We start from the raw sequence: 21340 nt of genomic DNA, 5'->3' as shown, positions 1-21340 counted from the left end.
TAAAACTTTGCAATTTAATGATGTTAATAAATATATAAGAAATTTTATTTGTTTGCCTCTTAACAAGGTACAGTAAACATCAAAAATGCGAAAAATTCGTTTACCATGGCCGATGTAAGGAAATTAAGATCTTCAAAACAAATAAAAATATAAAAACAGCATGTAAATATGTTTATTTTAAGTAAAGTTATTTTAGAATTGGATTTTGAAACTCAACACAAATTAATACTAAATATATATTGCGTAATCAAAGTAAAATTTAAGATTTTCCTGAAAACAAGCTACCAATCACAAGTTTCCCTCTCCCGTCCCCCTTCTGATGCTCTCAAGCAAAAACACCTCACGCAGCAAGCAAAAAGATAAGATGGGGGAAGGTGGAAGAGGCTCCCGCGTAGATGCGTACACATTTGCGGTTAAAAAATATTGTGAAAAGGTTGCCTTTTTATAAATTTTTGTGAAGGGGCTGCTTTTACGACGCGGAATATTGTGAATGGGGCCGCTTTTGCGATGGGGAATTTTGTGAATGGGGCCGCTTCTGCGGCGCGGAATTTTGTGAATTGGAATTTTGTGTGCTGGATCGACCCCTGGTGAAAGATAAAATAAATTATTTCTCCCTTTTCTCTATTGTCATTACTAAGTTATCTTCATTAGCGTGTTGCTGGGAACTAATCTTTGTTTTAGTCAAAGTGCTCAACAGTATAGCAATTTTACCTTTAAGAAATAGACAGATAAGTTGAAAATATAAATAAGAACAACGATAATAATGCACATTATCTAGCTACCTGCTGTGGTTAGTATATTGCTCGGAATATAGAAGAAAAAAAAGTTTCAAATAGTAGTACATTAAGAAGTAATGCCATACTAAAGACAATGCCCCAGGTTTTAAAATGTGAAATGAGATTAGAGACCTTAAGCCTGAAGTTTTTTAAGCAGCCTTCCTCACACCTTGACATCACACTCTGGGGTCCCCCGTACCTACCACTATTAGTTGTTTTAACTGGTAGAATGAGACTCGGAAGACAGGCTCTTGACTTTTTGATCTATACCTGAAGCCGAGAAATCCCTGGTGAGATACACAATGAGGGACCCCCACCCTGCACTACCAACAATGGGCTTCTCAGGATCCCAAGGATGGATCATCAAAGGAATGATTCATACCACTTACGACTCCGTGAACCTAGCTACAAACCTGATCCGGTTTCACCCATTGCCTACTCACCCACTCAGTTAGCCACTGAACAGATACAGATCTGCTCACACATAAATAAAGAGTGGTTGTTTTAAACATGCATGGATACTACACCATCGCAAAATCTTCCCCATTTACCCGGCTTGGGGCTGGTGTAGGGACGAGCTTGGCCACTCAAAGCCTCGCTCCCATACAGCTGGATTAGCACCTGTAGAGATATTGGTTCACTTGGACGAGTTTGTGGCCATGACATATTTCATGGACCTGGCCCAGTCACTATTAACAAGCATGGAGGATCATCAACCGTCTGGGAACAAACCTGAGACCCTTTGGTTAAGAGTCCGATGCCCTACGATCAGGGGCAAATATCAAAGTGTTGTCAGTATTTATGAGGAAAGAGCTGCCACTGAAGATGACAACTGCAGATGCGGTCGAAACGTTTGGAGTTACAGCTAACTCCCAATTATCGGGCGTCAGGTTAGCCGCAGTTCGTATTATCCAGGAGTCTTTTTACAATGTTTTTTTTAAACCTATGATTGTGTTATTGTTTGCTTTTAGATTTTACGTGTATTTTTTATGCAATGTTAGTAGATGCAACATAGCTGTGTTTTTAGTTATGATTTAAATGTATTTGTGTAATTATTATTAACATGGGTACCCATCTGAGGGGAGGGGATTGTAAAATTTTAATAACTCTAATCTGTATTGAAATCGGTTTCCATGGGGAAAAAATATCCTACTAAACTATAGAGAAAATATCTGACCCCACCCTCCCCCCTTAAAATTTTGCATATGGGCAGTTCTCAAAAGGTGGGAACAAACACAGACCTCAACTTTGAAGCTTCAACACCAAATAACTTTCATTTTAATTAACTCAAAAATTTTTGAGTTAAACTATAATACTGTATAGAGACAAGAATTGACATAAATTATGGAAAAAATGCTCTTCAAATGCCCTTAAAAAAATATTTTCTTTGCTAAAAGGCACAATTTTGGACATACCAAAACGTTAATTGAGCAAATGTACCATTAAAAAAAATTTTTTTTTAATTATTTCCATACGTTTCAAAAAAAAATTAAAGGTATGAATCTTACACTGAATAACTTTTTGTTAATATTTTACACAGATAACAAAAATAAAGATAGATTGTTTACTTTGTAAACGATTTAAAAAAAACGTAACTTTGAAATTTGATGTATGTCCAAAAGTTGCGATCTTTAAAATGCTATTATTTGAGAACTAAGTATATGATGTTTTTGTTTTAAAGGTATTTATCGATCCTCAGAATCAATTTTTAATTGTTTAAAAGTGTTTTCATAAGCTTTTATGCAGTATCTTAGAAGAAAAATGATTTTTCTTAAACATACATGTGAGATGTCCAAATGGCGTTACGATCTTGATGCTGATAATTCTGTCCGTTTATTCATAATTTTTGATGATCCACTGTCTTCTAACCTCAATAAAAAAGGTTATTATAATGTTATCTTTTTTAATCCATTGGTATTTTGCATAATTAATACGTTACACATTGAACAATGCATAAATTACAGTAGTAACATGGCTTTCTATGATCGAACGAAAGCCATTTTGCGCTAACATCGCCAAGCAAACTTCCGCTGGCGACAACACAGTATACAATATGCTAAAGGTTACCAGAGGGGAATTCCAGTCTGACAAATGTAGTTTATCGTCAGCTGTACCACTTTTGGCGACTTTATCACCTGCGCTAGCAATTTTTTTTTTTTTTCCGCTTTTATTATTTTAGAATTCTTTTTCTCTTCTTTCTTTTGGAAACATAATTTAACGATCTCCAAATAGAAATACGAACTTCTTTCTTCAATAATTTTTTTAGACATCATTTTAATTCTTATGACATTAGAAAAAATATTCATTATTAAAACTGATGTCACTTTTTACAATTGTATTATTTTTAATTTGAAGCTTTTTTTTAACTTTGCATCAATTTCTTCAAAATCATTCCAAAACTTTATTAAATGTAAGGAGCAGCATGTATAGCCATTCAAGTATTTCATTAATATCCTCTTTATTATTAAATTGCAAAATTTAAAAAGTAATAAATAAAATTTTCATTGGAAAAGTTAAAAATCAGATTAACAATTGTCAAAATGATGAAACTTACGTTATGATGATGTCCAAAATCCGTTACCTACAGGGAAGCAATGTCCAAAATCTGTTACCTACAGATTGCTGATTTAATTTGCTAATTAACAATTTTTACAAATACCTGCTGTCTTTTCATGTTCATATATTGTGTTCTAGGTATGCATACTATAGAATAAAATCAAAATTGATGTCAAATTCGAAAATTTTTGAAATTGCTCAAAGTTAACTTTTTTGTTCCCACCTTTTGAGAACTGCCCATATAGAGGCCCATGGTTTTTTAAAATGTTTTAGCTATTGTACACTTAGTAAAGTTTTTACCTATTACTTAGATTATCTGCAGTTATTGTGCCACCCTATTCTGCGGATAATAGGGTGTACTGTATTACATTCAGACCACAGCAAAACAGCCCGGAATATTTTAATATTATTAATTGAATTAATTATTTAAACTTCAAATAAATGAAATAAGCAGCTTAATGAGATATTGCACATTATTCATAATATTCAATTGCTTGTTCCTTTTTTCTTACTCTTCAGATTTTAGAAGAAAATGAAATGTGGAAACAATGGGAGTTAGAATGTGGCCTGACAATGATGGTTTCTGATGATGATATTCTAAAGAAAATCAAGAAGCAACACCAATGCTCTAAGCATCGTAAAAGAGATAAATCTAGAGAACATGAAAGGTGTAAAAGAAAAACTGAATCAAAAGCTAGCACATCAAGAGGAGACAGGTAGGAGTGTAATAAATATATAATGTTTTGGAGAAGAAAAAAAAGTTTTAAAAAATCAAGAAATTAAATCAGATTGTAAAAGTATCAAAGATTTCAACAAACTATCAAAAATTATTAATTAGTATTCAAGAAACAAATATACAAAGTGTCCGTTACATTTTTTTTTTTTTTTTTGCTTATTGATCAAAAAAATTAGGATTCTTTGAGTGCAACTTGAGACATATATTTATCATCTCATATTTATATGAGTTAGCAAATAGAACTAAGCAAACTTATTTTGGTTTATACCATATGAGTTTTGTAACATTTGTTATTACAAGCCAACAGTTTCTTTTTATTGCATTAAGCAATCATTTTACTCTGCTCTGGTTTCTTGCTCCTAAAAGAGCCTATTAAGCTTTGAAAAATTTCAAGGCCCTTTAAAATACTTTTTTTTTCCCCTCAAAAGCTTTAAAAAAAGCTTAACCTGATCATCTGTACTCTTGCTTTGAACTTGTGTTTGCATTTCCTTTGATAAAGATTTGCAGTCACCACTCATTACTAAAAACATTAGTGTCATTTGCTGTCCACAGGGCCTGACTAAGGTTTTGAAGACACTGGGTAAAGAATTTATTTGTTGCCCCCCCCTCCTCACCTGAGCCTATTTTATATAGAGAAGCAAAAAATATCTTGATGCTTGCATATTGCCCGTACCTTATGTTGAAAAATATATGCATTATAAAAAAATAGAAGTAACTTAGTATTACGATAAATTAACATAATAATATAAGATGTGCTCAAATTTTGCCTGTTTCGGTAAGCCATTAATATCAAAATTATTTATGATATAACTTTTAATAGTGTTTTAAATATCGAACAAATTTGGAGTGATTTTGTGATTTGCAAAATAGATTAAATTTTTAAGGGATTTTTTTTTTTAGTGCAATATGGAAGGAGTCCAAAATCAAAATTTTACCTACAGATTTGGTGCCCCACAAATGTTGATACCCTGGGCCTGTGCCCATGCCTTAATCTGGCCCTGTCTGTCCAGTGGTAAGACCCCACCCCCTCCTTGCCCCAACTCTATCTAGTCCCTATTATCTCCAGAAATTTACCGAGCGATTTGTTGTCAAATCTTATTCATTCATTGTATTTTAAAAATTGCTGCTTTAAATATTCATTTTACTTTTTTTCCCCTTGGTCAAGAAAAAAAATATTTAGTAAATTTGCTTCTAACCTATCTTGGTCTTAGTTAGTTATTAAATGTAGTCTACATTTACATTAAAGGTGGGATCACAGTGGATTTCATGAACTATATCCAGATGAATCTCCAGGAGAAAGATGTAATACATCAGATTCTGAAGCAAAAAATAAAAAGTATGCATAAACTTATTCTTCAATTTTCTTTTATTTATTTATTTATTTTTTAACTGGTCTATTTCCTTTTTTTCTTCCTAAGTATTTTTTATAACTCCCATAACAATATTCAGATTTCAATTAAAGCCAATATATTGTTTAAAAATGGGATGCTGAAAATTCCATGATGTGCATTGATTCTGCTCATCTTGAGCCATATTACACACTAGCAAAAATACCCGGCGTTGCCTGGGTCAGTAATAATTATGAGAAAAAATCGTTACTTGCTTTTGTTTTCTGGTTTAAGTGAAAGAATTTAAAACACATCTTTTTGACGTGATTAAAAATCGAGTTCCTTCCTTACCCATAAAAGTAAAATAGCAATAAGTATAAAGAACAAAATAGTATTGATTTAGAAACGAAAGCACTATATTTAAGCATATACAAATTTCCAAAACATGAAATTATTCTTCTCATGTTTAAAAAAATTAATCTGTTGATACTTTTTTTTTTAACATGGAGTCTAAAACCTTCTCTGTATTGCAATTGAAGTTGCTCGTAATCTCCTTATACTTGCTTTAGTTATTTTGGGAAATTTCAATCATTGTGGTCTCTTGGTGCGATTTTACCGAATTTGCGGGAATCGTTTTGGGATACCTTCGATGATGCTCCCTCCTTCTTTCCTTACTTTGTAAAACGATATAATATTAATTTTCGTTACAAAGATATTATCGCCAGGTGCTGAGATACTTTTGGTCACCATAAAATGGTGCTAAAGAGTTTCATTCGAAATGTTTCCCAAATAAGTAGTAAAATTTGGCGAGTGTTTGAAATTGTGCAAAAAGGAAAATTAATGGAAGTTTTTGTGCTGTTTATGAATTTGCCTAATTTAGTTGCTGGATTATTTAACACAGTAAAGAAAGTTTTTTAAAGATTCTTTGATTGGCGATATTTTGCTTACATGGTGAAAGCTGAGAAACATTATGACGTAGTCTTCGGCTTCAAAAACAGCGACGTTGAAAAAAACTGCCAAATGCATCAGCTACAGAAATCTTTCTGCAAAAATTTTGGCGATCTGCTGGTTGATTGGATAATGAGTAAGTATTCAATCAGCATAAATAATAATAAATCCATTAATTACATTAAAGTTCCGTTTAAATGGAAAATGATCAGCCAAATCATATATTATTTGCCAATCTTGTGCAAAAATCTTACTTCAAGATTTGACTTGAGAAAAGCCTTAAACAGTCACGAAAAGCAAAGATAGTCAACAATACAACAATTGTCGCTATCGACAGGGAGTTGAGATGATACACTAAATACTGTATTGAGTTTAGGAAAGCTTTCGAACATGGAACTAAAAAGCTCATAATTCATTTTTTATTCTACTTAGAAATTTCGAATAAGGTCAATGTCCCTAAATGTGATGACCCCTAAATGTGACAATGCACTTTTACCTAAAATGTTAGAATAAAAATTGCACTCAAATGCGATGTAATGAAACATACGCATTTCGGGAACGAAACTCGAAAACCTCCATCGCATTTGAAGCATTCCTTCAAGGGAATTCCCCATAGCACTTCGCGTTACCCATAATCCAGTTCCCCCAACGTTCCCTAAATGCGACAAGCTAATGCGTGACAAAGCGATCTCCTTGCTTTTTTATCTTTCAAGGTCAAATAAACTACGCACACAGCACGACCTTGAACGCATCTTTCATCTCGAGGAGGAAGAAAGGGGAAGAAAATTATCTGTGGGAAATAGGGACGCTCGAAAATATTCGTCGCATTTTGGCATCGTATAACCGTTGGACCCGTTCGGCCACCTAATAGCGACAAATTGGATCCTCTAAATGCGGAGTTGCGGAAAAGCCTTTATTTGACCATACAAAGGGTAAGTAAATGTGTTTTTGTGCCTTTATTTCAATTATTTGTTCTATATAGTGTTAAAAAGGAAGAAAGAAAGAGAGTAATTAAGGATCTCTTGAACCACGTGGTGAATTCGTTACTCGTCACGTGAAAATTAATTTTATGCAAATTTTTCTCATTGTTTTACATTTGCTGCATAGATAATGCTTGAAATTCGGCAAATGTGTGCATTCTTGTAAAAAAATAAGGGAAATAAAATTAATTTAATGTAATAATGGCATGCTTGTTAACAAAAATAAAAAAAATTTACTTATTTGTTGTTAAGCTAACGTATTTAGGCTCAAAAAATGCTTCTGCTGAATTGAAAAAATAAATAAATTTAGCTTTTTAAAAATAATTAAAGAAGTTTGTTTGTAAATTTAATGTAGTTTGTGTTGAATTTCATTACTGGAATTAGCCTTCAATTTTGGTAATGCATTATGGTTTAATTAGTTTCCTGGGTTAAGATATTATAATAAACAGAAATGAATCAATATTGTCCCCCCCCCTTTTAAGAGCGATGACGCTTCCTCCCCTCAAAAGTTATTGCCCTAAAAACAAGAGCCCCTCCCCCAAAATAAAAAAAAAAAATTCTAAAACACCCTCCAAACAACTTCAATGGCGCAGGTCATGAACCTTTCCCCAACAAAATAATCATTTATTTATCCATAGCATTCACAGGGGTGCCCCCCCCCCCCCAAAATATTTTTGTGACAAAAAATATGTCCCCCATTCCTTGACACCCCAACTTACAGATGTCCTGCACTGGAAAGACAATGAGATGGGGGGGGACAAACTTAATCTCTTTATGCTGGCTGTCTGTGCTTATTTAATCAAGACATGGCATATTTTATCATTCAAAAATCAAAGTAAATACTTAGAAATATGATCAAGAACCCTCTCTATTTCAGGAACAGCTCTTTGTATTGTCTTTGGCATTGAGGAGGGAAGGGGGGAATGCAAGATGTCTTAGCTCAAGCCAAAATTCATTTCTTTTATTCTCCTAAGTAGTGTGACTTTAAATGTAAGAAAATCGGGAAAATACAGAAGTGCCTTCCTCTATTTTCACCAGTCGTAAAAAAAAAGAATTTTGAGTTGATAGAATTTCATTACTGATTCCCCCCCCCCCTTCATATTCTTGCAGGTAACAATGCATAAAGCATCTTCATCGAAGTCCTACACTGTGGAGGATCTAAAACAAGCAGTATAAGATGTCAAATGTGGCAGACTTACTCCATGGCAGGCCCATAAGAAATATAATATTCTTTATTCTACCATACATGGCCAAGCTACTGGGTGAAACAAGAGATCTGCTCCAGCAGTTGTAGGGAGAACTAAAGTTCGTCCCACAGCACTGTCACAGGTAAACAAAATTTCAGTTCTCATAATGCGCATCAGGGATGATTGTGTTCAGGCTAATAGTAAATTTTCCAAATTTCAGATTTGAGAAGCAAAAAAAATATATATATCTATTTTTTTTTTTTTAATTCTCTATTTTTTTTTATGAAAGTCCTCCTTAAAAGTAACTTGCTTATTTATGTAGACTGGTTATGTCACCTCACATTCTATTTCACTGACAACTTTTCTAAAATAGTAAAATATAAAATTTAACAACAACTCACAAAAGCAAACTTTTTTTTTTTTTTCTGAAACAAATTTTAATCACTTTTAATTTAAAGACTTCTGTAAATAGATCAGAAACAACTATTTTCTTTATGACTCTCATATGAGAAAATGTTAATTTTTTCTTTTTTCTCTGTAGGATACAGAGGAGACAATTGCAAAAAGTTTGCAAGTAATGAACAAATGGGGATTTGCCCTGAGCAAAGAGCACTTATGTGATGCAGTTCAGCAGTTTGTACTTCAAAATAAACTGTCAACGCCATTTCATGATGGACGTCCTGGGTGGAAATGGGTTCGTGCGTTCATGACAAGAAATAATCTGAAGTTAAAAATCGCGCAGAACATGGAAGCAGCAAGGTTCAAACAACAAAGGGACCCTTTTGTCATTTATGAATTTTATGACCTATTGGAAGAACACTTCACTGCTGCCGGTGTCTGGAACAAGCCGGACGCAATATACAATTTGGATGAAACTTCGGTTTGTTTTGACCCGAGTAGAACAAAAGTAATTGCTCCAATAGGAGAAAATGCAAAGCGTCAGATATTTGGATCGGGCAGAGAGTCAACTACAGTGTTGGCATGTGTGTCTGCATCGGGAAACATTCTTCCCTCGCACATTTTGTTTGCAGCCAAATCAGTTCAGCAGGCATGGCTTGATGCTGACTTAGAAAAATATCCTCGTACATCTGTTGATATTACAGAAGCAGGATGGATGACACAGGATGCCTTTTTTAAGTGGTTCAAGAATGTTTTCATAGTTGAAGTGACAATTCGTCCTTGCATTTTAATTTTAGATGGACACATCAGTCATATTTCTATGGATGTTGTTACTGAAGCTGTGGAAGAAAACATCATTATCTTAAAACTACCTCCCCATACCACTCACATTTTGCAGCCAATAGGTGTTGCTTTTTTCAGATCATTTAAAGCTGCCTGGGAAACTAATATCTCCGAATATGTATGCTCCAGCCATGGTAAACCAATGAGCAAATCTCGCTTCATTACTGAAATTGGGAAGGTATGGGGCACACTATCCCCTAATACATGTAAAGCTGGATTTCGAAATACCGGCATCTTCCCTCTAAACAGAATGGCGATTCCCGAATCCCAATTTGATCCCACCGCTTTGAAGCGATACAAAAAATTTCAATTGGAAAAAAGCGAAGCAAATTATTCAAATCGAAGTGGCTCCACATGTGCTCCCACTGTGATTGAGGAGAACCTTGGGAATCCAGTTATTGAAGAAGAAGTCCTCCCAGAAGAAGACCATAATATAGGCCAGCTTTCTAATAGCTTGAGTCAAGTAAACGCTCTTGAAACTGAAGCATCTAACCTTTCAATTGTGCAGAACTTGTTTGATCATGCACCAAGTGCTGAATTTATTCCACCCAGTTATTCAACGTGCAACAAATCTGTTCAGACTAACCTTACACTGGACAAAAATATATCTGATGAAGATTTGGCTTTCCTACAAACCATGAATGGATATTTTAAAAGGCTTTGTAGTAATAGAATTGAACAGCATCCTCTACAATCAGTACCACCCTCAATTCAGCAACCTCAAATGTCCCCCCTTCTAGGTTGTTCATTTGAAACTGAATCATTCGAAAGTTGTTTACTAAAAACAATTTCCACATCAACCCCAAATCCTCCAAAGAAGAGAAAGGTTGTTGGGGCAAATTTTGCTGAATGTCTCACAACAGAAGCATACTTGAAGAAAAGAAAAGAAGAAAATGAAGAAAAAGAACAAAAACAAAAGGAAAAACTAGAAAAACAAAAGGCAAGGAAAGCAAGAATAGCAACAGAAAAACATGAAAGTACGTCAACAAAAGAAAATAAAAAGCCAAAATCTAAAAAAGTGTCAACATCAAAAAAAAAATTGTAAAAAAGTTAACAAAAAAGATGAAACGGAAACCAGCACGGACGAAGATGCTTTTTTCGCTTCATAACAGTGATTCTTCTGTTCATATAGAAGATTGTTCCATGCGCCTATCCACTAGTCCATCCTCACCCCATATGGCTGACACAGTGAACACAGGCAGTGACAATAATGTTCGGGCTGGCTGTTACGTAATAGTAGAGTATGAGGAGGAATTCTTCCCAGGAATAGTCACCAGTATAGTTAATGCAGAAGCAGAAGTAAGCACTATGACGATGAGCGGGCTAAATAGTTGGAAGTGGCCAGAAAGATACGATAAAGTGTTCTATGAACTTAACAAAATCAAAGAAGTTATTCCACCACCTCAATTGTTAAATTCAAGAAACAACTACAGTGTTCCCGAAATAATTAAATTCCAAAAGTTTAATAAATGAAAATTTGTAAAATAAATATCATTTTAGGTGCAAATAATGGTGTCTTGGTATGCTAGAATTGATTATATTAAGTACAGGCATAAAAATATGATAATGTAACCTTATAAAAAAAGTTATTGAGCTGCCTAAACAACATTGTCACATATTGGATGTCTCATTTAGGTTTTAACTACCCTAAATGTGACAAAACTGACCTAAATGTGATAATGATGTTTTTTCACTCTGTATAGTAGCCAGAAATTCAATTTGCTCAAAACAAATTAGATTAAGAGTAAAGAAAAATTATTTTCAGCCCTTTTCTACTTACGCACCAATAAATAAAAAATGTGGGGAATTGTGTCTCATTTAGGCACATTGACCTTAGGTGCTATCTTCAGCAGAAAAATCAGAGCTTTCGATGGACATATAATGTAAATATGTGCAAGTATTTTTTCATCCCTATATTAGAGAAGTTATACGAAAATTGTATTTTATTGCTCCCCTAAGGGGGTTTTGCGCCCCATAACGGGACGAAAACTACCCTATGTGTTATTCTGATGCATAAGCTATATTATTGTAAAGTTTCATCAAAATCTGTTCAGTAGTTTTTGCGTGAAAGAGTAACAAACATCCATACAGACAAACTTTTGCATACATAAAAGTAGTAAGATAGAAACTCCAGTCAAGACATTATTCAGCAACAGGAGCTGTCTCGGATCGGCCTACACAATTACTCAAAGAGATTGAGATATTGGCTTAAAAATGCATAATCCTTATGCAGTGGCGCCGACTCCATAAGGCCTGAGGGGGCCCGAGCCCCCTCAAAAATATTTTTGAGGGGGCGGAGCCCCCCCAATAAATCAAGAAAATTATTAGTCATTTTATACTTTCTAAACTCATAAATTTATCTTTTATTTTCCTTGTTTGAAGATAGTTTACCTTGTAAAATATATTCAGAAATGAGTTAAAACAAATAATTATTATGGTAGTAAGCAGGTTAACTGAAAACGAGTGGTGTGAATAATGATGGTGTTACGGTGCTGCAAGCACACTAAGAATTTGTCCCAGTGCGCGAACTTACGGGTCAAGTCTGTTGCTAGTGGGCAGCGCTGCGCCGCGCTCCTCTAAGTATTGCTGATCTGGAAAAAATATATGAGTCTTTGATTTTGTATATTAAATGGGAGGCATGATAGTTTTGGATGCTTTTGGGAATTGTGTTTAAAAGGAAAACCTTCACAAAATGATGATCCTTTCGCTTCTTCGGAATCGACGTATACCAAAGAAGTAAGAAAATAACAAAGCCAGCTCACTGCACACTTTCAAAATCCCAAAGTACTACAAAGCAATACATTGCGGTTTGTGAAATGGTACAATCTTGCATTATTGGGCGGTTTACATCAACTGGACTCACATAGGTCATTGCAGTTGAACAAGAGTGCTTGCTTTTATTAAACAAAAGTGAAACAAATTTTGAAAAATCAAGTGAGTTTTTCAAAAATGACCTAGACATTGAGAGACTGCGTTTACACTTGAATATGTCAACCAATATCACTTATGAAAAAACAACTGGTCTTAAAAAACAAACGGTAATTAAATTACCTTTTTACAAAAATACTGTGTGTGTTTGTATTTATTGTTTCCTTTTTTCAAAGCCAAAAGATATGTGTCAGGCTTTTCGAGTTTTCGGGGTTCTAATGTTGATTAAATGACTTTAAAATGCTTTAAAAAAAACTTTGAAGCTCTCTATTTTTAATCTCAAAGTTAGAAAATTCAAGACCCCCCCCCCCCGCCCTTCACAATTTTTTTTTTCTAAGTCGACATCTCTAGGAGTGCCCTTCCATGCAAGTCAAGTGCCCTGCCTTTTTCAATGCCTCGCTATGGCACTGCACGGCTCTCCGTAGAAAAGAACAAAAAACTAACTCTTTCTAAGACAAGTGACATGATCTAGTTGAACTAGAAAATTTGTATACCATTTTTTAGATTGTTTTACGGTAAAAATGCCATGTCACATTTGTCTGTTTAAATTAAACACCAGAAAATATGTAAATTGACATTTTCAAGGTAAAAAAAATCTGACCTTTATTTGGGGAGGGGGGGGGGAACCTCCGTGGGATTGCATAACCACCTAAACCCCCGGTGATGTCTAGCCCCCTCAATAATTTTTGCAAGTCGGCGCCACTGTCCTTATGCAATAATGTGTTCTTAATGAGCGTATAAAGTTTCAATAAATTATCTGAATTCTTTAAAGTCGTCTAAAATAATGAGTGAAAATGTCTTTACTGTTCAAAACTGCTCTTTCATTGAAGTTACAGCATGGATACTTTAGGGTCATTATTGAGGAGTAGAATTCAAAAATAAAAACCCATGTCAATGCATGAATAAATACCCAAGATTTAGGTATTTCATTAGTTTGTGATTATTTTTGAGAGTATTTATAAATTGAAGTTATTTTTTAAATCTTCCAAGTTCAAAAAACTGTATGTAATGCTTTTTACAAAACTTTTGATTAATTTATGATGATAACGATAACCATTTTTGTTGTTGTAGTTAATCTAATCATGCTACATTGTAAAGCAATTAATTAAAAAATAATTGTATATTACACTAACCACAAGTTAATTTTATTTATGACACCAGAATGAAGTTATATATAAAATAGAATTAAGTGATGTATTACACTATCAAAATTCTGATATCACTCAACCTTATCTGACAGTAATACACATACTAAAATAACTGCTAAAAATATTTAAAGAGCAAAAATGTAAAAGTGTGACGCAGGATTTTAGGTCTCCAAACTTTACTTTTAATAGACTGGTGTTAAAATTAAATATTAATTTGATTTCTATTATTTTTCATACATATTAATGTCTAACAGCATGTGTTAGACATTAATATGTTAAAAAAAGTCTGAGAGTGTACTGTATAACCCCACATTAGCTAGCATGTCGCAAAATTCGGGGCTCACCAGAATTTCACTAACTTCTACCTGGTTCTCTACCCCCCCCCCCCTGGTTCTCATGCCGAAAAACATGATGTTACAATTATATATAAAATTTAATACTATGTTTTTTACTGTAAAAAAACTTAAATTTCTATGAAAAATCTTATAAATTTTAATGGTTTAATTTCATTAAAACATTAATTAAACTTTTTTTTTTCTGATATAAAAAGTTTTATTGATTTCAAATAATTTTACAACTAAAGCAAAACAAACATTCTTAATCCTAAAACTATAATATTTTGCAAGTTGAAAATTAAATACAGCTATGCAATGAATAAAAGATAAGAATTACCTCAATCAAAAAAAAATTTTAAACAATCTCTTTAAAAAATTATAAATTAATTACAATTACAGTGATTGCTTCTGAATCAATCGTTTTGTTGGCACATAACCAGGGTTGGGTTTTGTACTGTCCAAAACTGGTTTAAGACAGGATAGGTGGTTTTTACCATCCAAAAGTGTTCGAAACTGTCCAAAACTATGCCAAAGCTAAAGCGGTGTAATCTAATCAATTTGTATTTACTGCAGTAAACGTAATGCATAAATATAGATAATAATGAGGTTTAATTATTGAGAAGTTGATAATATTTTTTTCAAATGTTCATTTAAAAAATATTTTACTTAAAAAACTTGCCAATAACTATTACATAAAAACTTCCTTATGTAACAGTTGGTAGAGTTATGAAAAGAAATTCACAACACTACCAACACAATTAATTCCAGTTCCATTTCAAAGGAATGTTATTAAATGTGCAATATTTAAGTGCAAAAAAAAAGTTTAATTTTTTTAATGGTTTTTGCAGATAAGTTTTGCATGATGTTATAATGAAAATTATTTTTTAAATCATAGATTAGAAACCAAAAAAAAAAAAATAATGGTAAACACTTATGTTATAAAACTTCTGCTATTCTTTTTTTAGTTCATATTTTTAATATAATACTTTCTGTAACTATTAAAAATTGTAATTTATTGCATTTAAGTCGATTATTCACTGTATTTGGAACACTTTCTTTTGCACACATGCATAAATGTCGAAAAAATTGAAGTTTTTAATGAAGAATTTAATTTCTACGTAACTAGATTGAAATCAGCTGTATAAATCCGTACATATATATTTGTACTTGAATGTTCACTGTGAATAAATATATTAAATAGTAAAAAAAATTATGTTGACACATTTTGTTCTGTTTTTGATATTTTCTCACAAAATATAGTTTCTCAAAATGTAGTTTTGGACACAAAGGTTTTGAACAGGATGGTAAAAACCTTGTTAACCCTGATTTCATTTGTACGCATACATAAGCATAAGAAAATTTGGTTGCTAATATCGAAAAAAAAAAACTAAATCAACTTATGCATGCAAATTGAAATTTTAATCAAGAATTCAACTTCTATGTAACTAGATTAAAATCAGGTGCATAAATAAGTTGAATGTTCTCATTGAATAAATGTTCAATATAAAACATTGCTTTGATACATTTTATTCTGTTTTTGATGTTTTCTCACAGAATATAATTTTTCTAAAAATATAGTTTTGGACACAAGGGTTTTGGTCAGGACGGTAAAAACCAGGGTTTTTACCATAGTGTTCAAAACCTTGCCAGCCCTGCATGTAACTAAATGTGTAACAAACAACCTACAGTAATAAAAAACACATTAATTGTATCTCTCATCTTGTTGAAATATTTCTTTTCTTGATTATACAAACAAATTTTTCAGTCTAAAAAAAGTCTTAAAGATTTTTCACCCTGGCTTACTTGCTTCAATTTTTGAATCAGTGAAACGACTCATTTTCATTGCAACCATTATGCATCGAGAGTGCTATTCCTCATAAGTCACTTTAATATTAATCAAAATCATTCTCTGTTTACTAACCCATTCATTTCTCTTATTTACTTTTCTCCTATCGTGGTTTGCTTTTAAATAGGAACTAAGTGGGAAAATTAACTTTTTTTTTTTTTTTTTTTGCAAAATAAACCCTAAATTACCCGGCATGCCAGAAAATTCAAATTTTGTGTCATGCTGGTCAGCTTTTTTTCGGCATGACAGCTAAACCGGGATAATACTGTATCATGATTTCCATCTTAAAATTTTCTAGGCATTTTATTCATTCATTATAGTATTTCAAAAATTGCTGCTTTTGTTGTTTTTACCCATTTTTTGATTCTTAATAAAACACAAATTTTAGCTTCCAAAAGTCAAATTTTGGATGCTTTAAAACTATTTTGGTTTAAGTATGTAAGTTGGTGTTCTGTTTTAAATTAAAAGGTGGGACCACAGTGGATTTCATGAACTGTATCCAGATGAATCTCAAGGAGAAAAATCCAATACATCAGAACCTGAAGCAAAAATCAAAAAGTATGCATATTTTTTCATATTTTAATTTTCTTTAGAAAAATCTTATACTTTTACTGATGCTTTGTACAGTTTTCTATTCAGTACTTATGAAAGAATCTCAAGATTTCATCTTTTGCCCGTAGGGCTGGGTGATATACTGTAGTACTGTCACAGGTTAATGTATATTTTACTACTGCTAGTGCTATAGTTGGGAGGAAAAGGATGCTGTCCCCTGAAATATTTGGGGTTTATAGCAAATGTAATGTAAATTGGTTTTGAACCACTTTTTTACTTGGTGAGTCTCCAAATATTTCTTTTCCCAACTGCTGCACTGACTACAGGGTTCGTACTTCCTTAAAAAACCCTTAATTTCATCAAGCAAAATTAAGGTCCCTAAAAAACCCTTAAAAAGTCCTTAATTTTCTGAAAATGTCCTTAATGTTTTAAACACTGTATCAAGTTTGATCCCCTTTTTCTTATTTTTTTCTTTTTTACCCTTTCAAATCTTTATCCTCCGCGATATCTGCCAAAAACGTATGTTTTGGAGACATGCTTAACACGTGCTTCGCCGAAAATTGCTTGCCTTGTTTGAAATTGCAATCTTTTTTCATCCTGCAAATATTTCAATCTTTTTAAATTTTGGAAGGTTTTTTTTACCATATGCTACTTTATATCTGTTATTTTTTTTTTATTATTTCAACAATATTTTTATTTCTTAAATTTATTTTAGAAAAAATGCAAAAGACTCAAAAAAATGTGGTTCAACTGCCACAGTTTCTGATTGTATTTAACTTGTCATGGTTACTATTTTTATGTATTTAAAAAAAACTTTCAATATATTTATAGTGAATCTCTAATGGTTTGGGTTAGGCTTTACAGCCTGTAAAATTTTTTGGAATTTCATGATTAAATGAAGCAACTTCAGGTTTTTTTTTTTTAATCCTGAAATAGTATAAAGAAGTTTTTTAAACCAAATTATGACTTCCAATGCAAGGAAAAAGAATAATCAATCATCTATATATTTATTTTCAAATGTTTTTTGTAAAAGAAATCTCCCCCCCCCCCCAAAAAAAAAAAAAAAATATATATATATATATATATATATATATATATATATATATATATATATATATATATATATATCTTACTAATATTATATATGCGAAAGTTTGTCTGTATGGATGTATGTATGGATGTATGGATGGATGTATGGATGTTTGTTACTCTTTCACGCAAAAACTACTGAACGGATTTTGATGAAACTTTACAATAATATAGCTTATGCATCAGAATAACACATAGGGTAGTTTTCGTCCCGTTATGGGGGGCAAAACCCCCTTAGGGGGGCAATAAAACACAATTTTTGTATAAATTCTCTAATATTGGGATGAAAAAATACTTGCACATATTTACATTATATGTCCATCGAAAGCTCTGATTTTTCTGCTGAAGATGGCACCTGTTCGAAATTTCTAGGTAGAATAAAAAACGAGTTATGAGCTTTTTAGATCCATGTTCGAAGGCTTTCCTCAACTCAATACAGTATTTAGTGTATCATCTCAACTCCCTGTCGATAGCGGCAATTGTTGTATTGTTGACTATCTTTGCTTTTCGTGACTGTTCAAGGCTTTTCTCAAGTCAAATCTTGAAGTAAGATTTTTGCACAAGATTGGCAAATAATACATGATTTGGCTGATGATTTTCCACTTAAACGGAACTTTAATGTAATTAATGGTTTTTATTATTATTTATGCTGATTGAACACTTATTCATTATCCAAACAACCAGCAGATCGCCAAAATTTTTGCAGAAAGATTTCCGTAGCTGATGCATTTGGCAGTTTTTTCAACGTTGCTGTTTTTGAAGCCGAAGACTACGTCATAATGTTTCTCAGCTTTCACCATGTAAACAAAATATCGCCAATCAAAGAATTTTCAAAAGACTGTGTGACTTTTTTACTGTGTTAAATAATCCAGCAACTAAATTAGGCAAATCCATAAGCAGCACAAAAACTTTCATTAATTTTCCTTTTTGCACAATTTCAAACAATCACCAAATTGTATTACTTATTTTGGTAACATTTCGGATGAAACTGTTTAGCGCCATTTTATGGTGACCAAAAATATCTCAGCATCTGGCGACGACATCTCTGTAACGAAAATTAATATCATATCGTTTTACAAAGTAAGGAAAGAATGGGGGAGCATCATCGAAGGTAACCCGAAACGACTTTCGCAAATTCGGTAAAATCGCACCAAGAGCCACAATGATTGAAATTTCCCGAAATAACTAAAGCAAGTATAAGGGGATTACGAGCGCAGCTACTTTTTTTTAATCACTTCGTACTTCATTAGCCATATAGAGAAGGTTTTAGACTCCATGTTAAAAAAAAATATCAACAAATTAATCTTTTTAAATATGAGAAGATTAATTTCATGTTTTTTAAATTTGTATATGCTTAAATATAGTGCATTCGTTTCTAAATCAATACTACTTTGTTCTTTATACTTATTGCTATTTTAGTTTTATGGGTAAGGAAGAAACTCGATTTTTAATCACGTCAAAAAGATGTGTTTTGAATTCTTTCACTCAAAACAGAAAACAAAAGCAAGTAACGATTTTTTCTAATAATTATTACTGACCCAGGCAACGCCGGGTATTTTTGCTAGTATATATATAAAATATTTATATTATTGAGTGATACAGCCAAGATTGAACTCTGGCTCCATCAACCCCTTTATTTGAGGACTCAGGAGTTAGAAATTGCTTCCTCTCTTTCAAAATTTAAATTTATATAGAAATAAACAAACTTGCGAGAAATAGTACGATATAACAAATTTGTTCAAAATAGGATTTTAGTAACAATAATAGGGCTCGACCGATGGCGTTTTTTGGCCGATGGGCCGATGCCGATTGTTGGCCGATTGTTCAAAGATGGCCGATGGCCGATGGCCGATTGTTTTCCTCCAAATGGCCGATTGCCGATGGCCGATGCCTTTGGCCGATGGCAAAAAAAAATAAATATATTGATAAGATTGTCAGGGATTTAACCCGTTCGCACCCAGCGTCACGCGGACGCTACGCAACGATTCCTCTCCTATCAGCCCAGCGTCACTTATCCGCTACGCGCTCTGATCGACGCTGTAGTCCCAGCGTCACGTATATGCTTTCTCGAAATGGAACGATTGAATTGAATATTTAAATGATACTAGATGGCGCTAAATGGCTATAACTTTGATCATATTCAAGTCACATGGTATTTGACCTTCATGTACACGCTTTAGTTTCTTATTTGGGCCTCTCAATGGGATAGATTTTTTTTTATGTAAACAACAGTGAATCACTGCTCTGCGCATATGATTTATGAGGTCTCAATTGCTCTTGCTTATATCTTTGCTTCTCTTTTTTTTACGAGTAATTGAAAGAGATATACATCTAGCTGAATAAATTATGGGGGAGGGAAGGAAGGTTAAAATATTTTTGCGTATGTGTTCCAGACTTTTGGGATTCCCCGTTCAATGAGAGTACAGGAATGAGTTCAAGAGGCCTGAAGTTTATGATTATTTTTGAATCCTTTCTGATATTGTTCTTCTGTATTTATTCTTTTTCATTTGGGGATGGGAAACTGCAATAAAAATGATTAGCGAAGTGAGTGAAAGGGAATGTTTTCGAGTGAATTATGAAGCAGTTTTGAAACTTGTCGCGTGGGAAATATAACTAGTTTAAATTCGTTGACCTAAGTTGTTTTAATCAAAATTACATAAGGAACATATTTTTTTGCTACATTTCTTTTTCTTTGATTCCACACTCACGATGTCAAACTCTAACTTTGTTTTTGTGCACATATCATTTAATTTTGTGCACATGGTTATAGTTTTAGTATTCTACTTATTTCGTTCCTTCTAATAATGTAATAGTCTTTATATTAGTAATTAGTAATCAGTAGTACATTGTTTAAACAAAATTAAAATTTCAAGCCATTATTTTGAGATGCTGATTTTATATGAATATTTTTGTTCAGTTAGGCTTAACTGCTGTAAATGCTCGGGCCGATGGCGGCGTTCCATTTCAGAACGTTCGGTCCCGTAGCTGCGCTTCGTTTTCCGAGCGCTGGTCCTCAAGGGGTTAAAGGATCATTGATTCATTTCACTTTACTTCCTTTCTACGAATAAGGAATTGTAATCACAAAAAAAAAAAAATCAGATTTCGACCTAAATTTCTATTTTACGATCACCCAATTTATACTTCAAAAGTTTTTTCGGCACATCTGTGCATACATATGTCCCTAAAAACATATAGATAACCGAAGTATAAATTTTGAACGCCTCCTCAGTTAATTATCGAATATTCTCTTGTGATGCCTTCATGCGCGTAAACTTGCGTCACTCAAAAACCTTATGAAATAGTAAGTTGAAAACTCATACGTACGTAGTATGATCTAAAAGTTCGAGGACAAGTTGTATAAAACCTTACCCTGAATAGTTCACATTACCGAAGCACATTTATCTACAAAATAGTCACCTTGAACGACTATGCACTTCTGCCAACGTTCGTATAGCTTTTAGAAGCACTCCTGGAAGACATTTTTCGCAACCACCTGTAATGCCTCTTGCGCTGCTGCTTTAACTTTATCGTGGGGAAGAAGGCGACTTTCATGTTGAGGATGCACGGTTCGATTGGTCAATACTCTGATATGACAAACAAATAACATAACGTTTCGTCGGACTTAGCTCCGTGTGACTTTTACCTGTTCCCAGCAAAAAGACATTTGCATGGACGCCGCTTTCTTCCGT

At 33.1% G+C, this 21340-nt stretch overlaps 1 protein-coding gene across 2 annotated transcripts in view; it reads left to right on the top strand.

Moving 5' to 3' along the window:
• The window catches only part of LOC129229408 (uncharacterized protein NKAPD1-like), an 84679-nt gene that overhangs the window by 1071 nt on the left and 62268 nt on the right, over positions 1-21340 (top strand). Inside the window, exons 2-4 of one of the 2 annotated variants that reach the window (XM_054863711.1) lie at positions 3852-4048; positions 5315-5404; positions 16479-16568. In XM_054863711.1, the coding sequence (XP_054719686.1) occupies positions 3852-4048; positions 5315-5404; positions 16479-16568 (377 nt within the window). The remainder of the gene's footprint in view (positions 1-3851; positions 4049-5314; positions 5405-16478; positions 16569-21340) is intronic. The other variant, XM_054863710.1, reaches the window with a different exon arrangement.

Source organism: Uloborus diversus, chromosome 9 (genome assembly GCF_026930045.1).
Source record: "Uloborus diversus isolate 005 chromosome 9, Udiv.v.3.1, whole genome shotgun sequence".
NCBI lineage: Eukaryota > Metazoa > Arthropoda > Arachnida > Araneae > Uloboridae > Uloborus > Uloborus diversus.
Note: the sequence above shows the minus strand (reverse complement) of the source record. Positions and strands in the feature narration are given on the sequence as shown.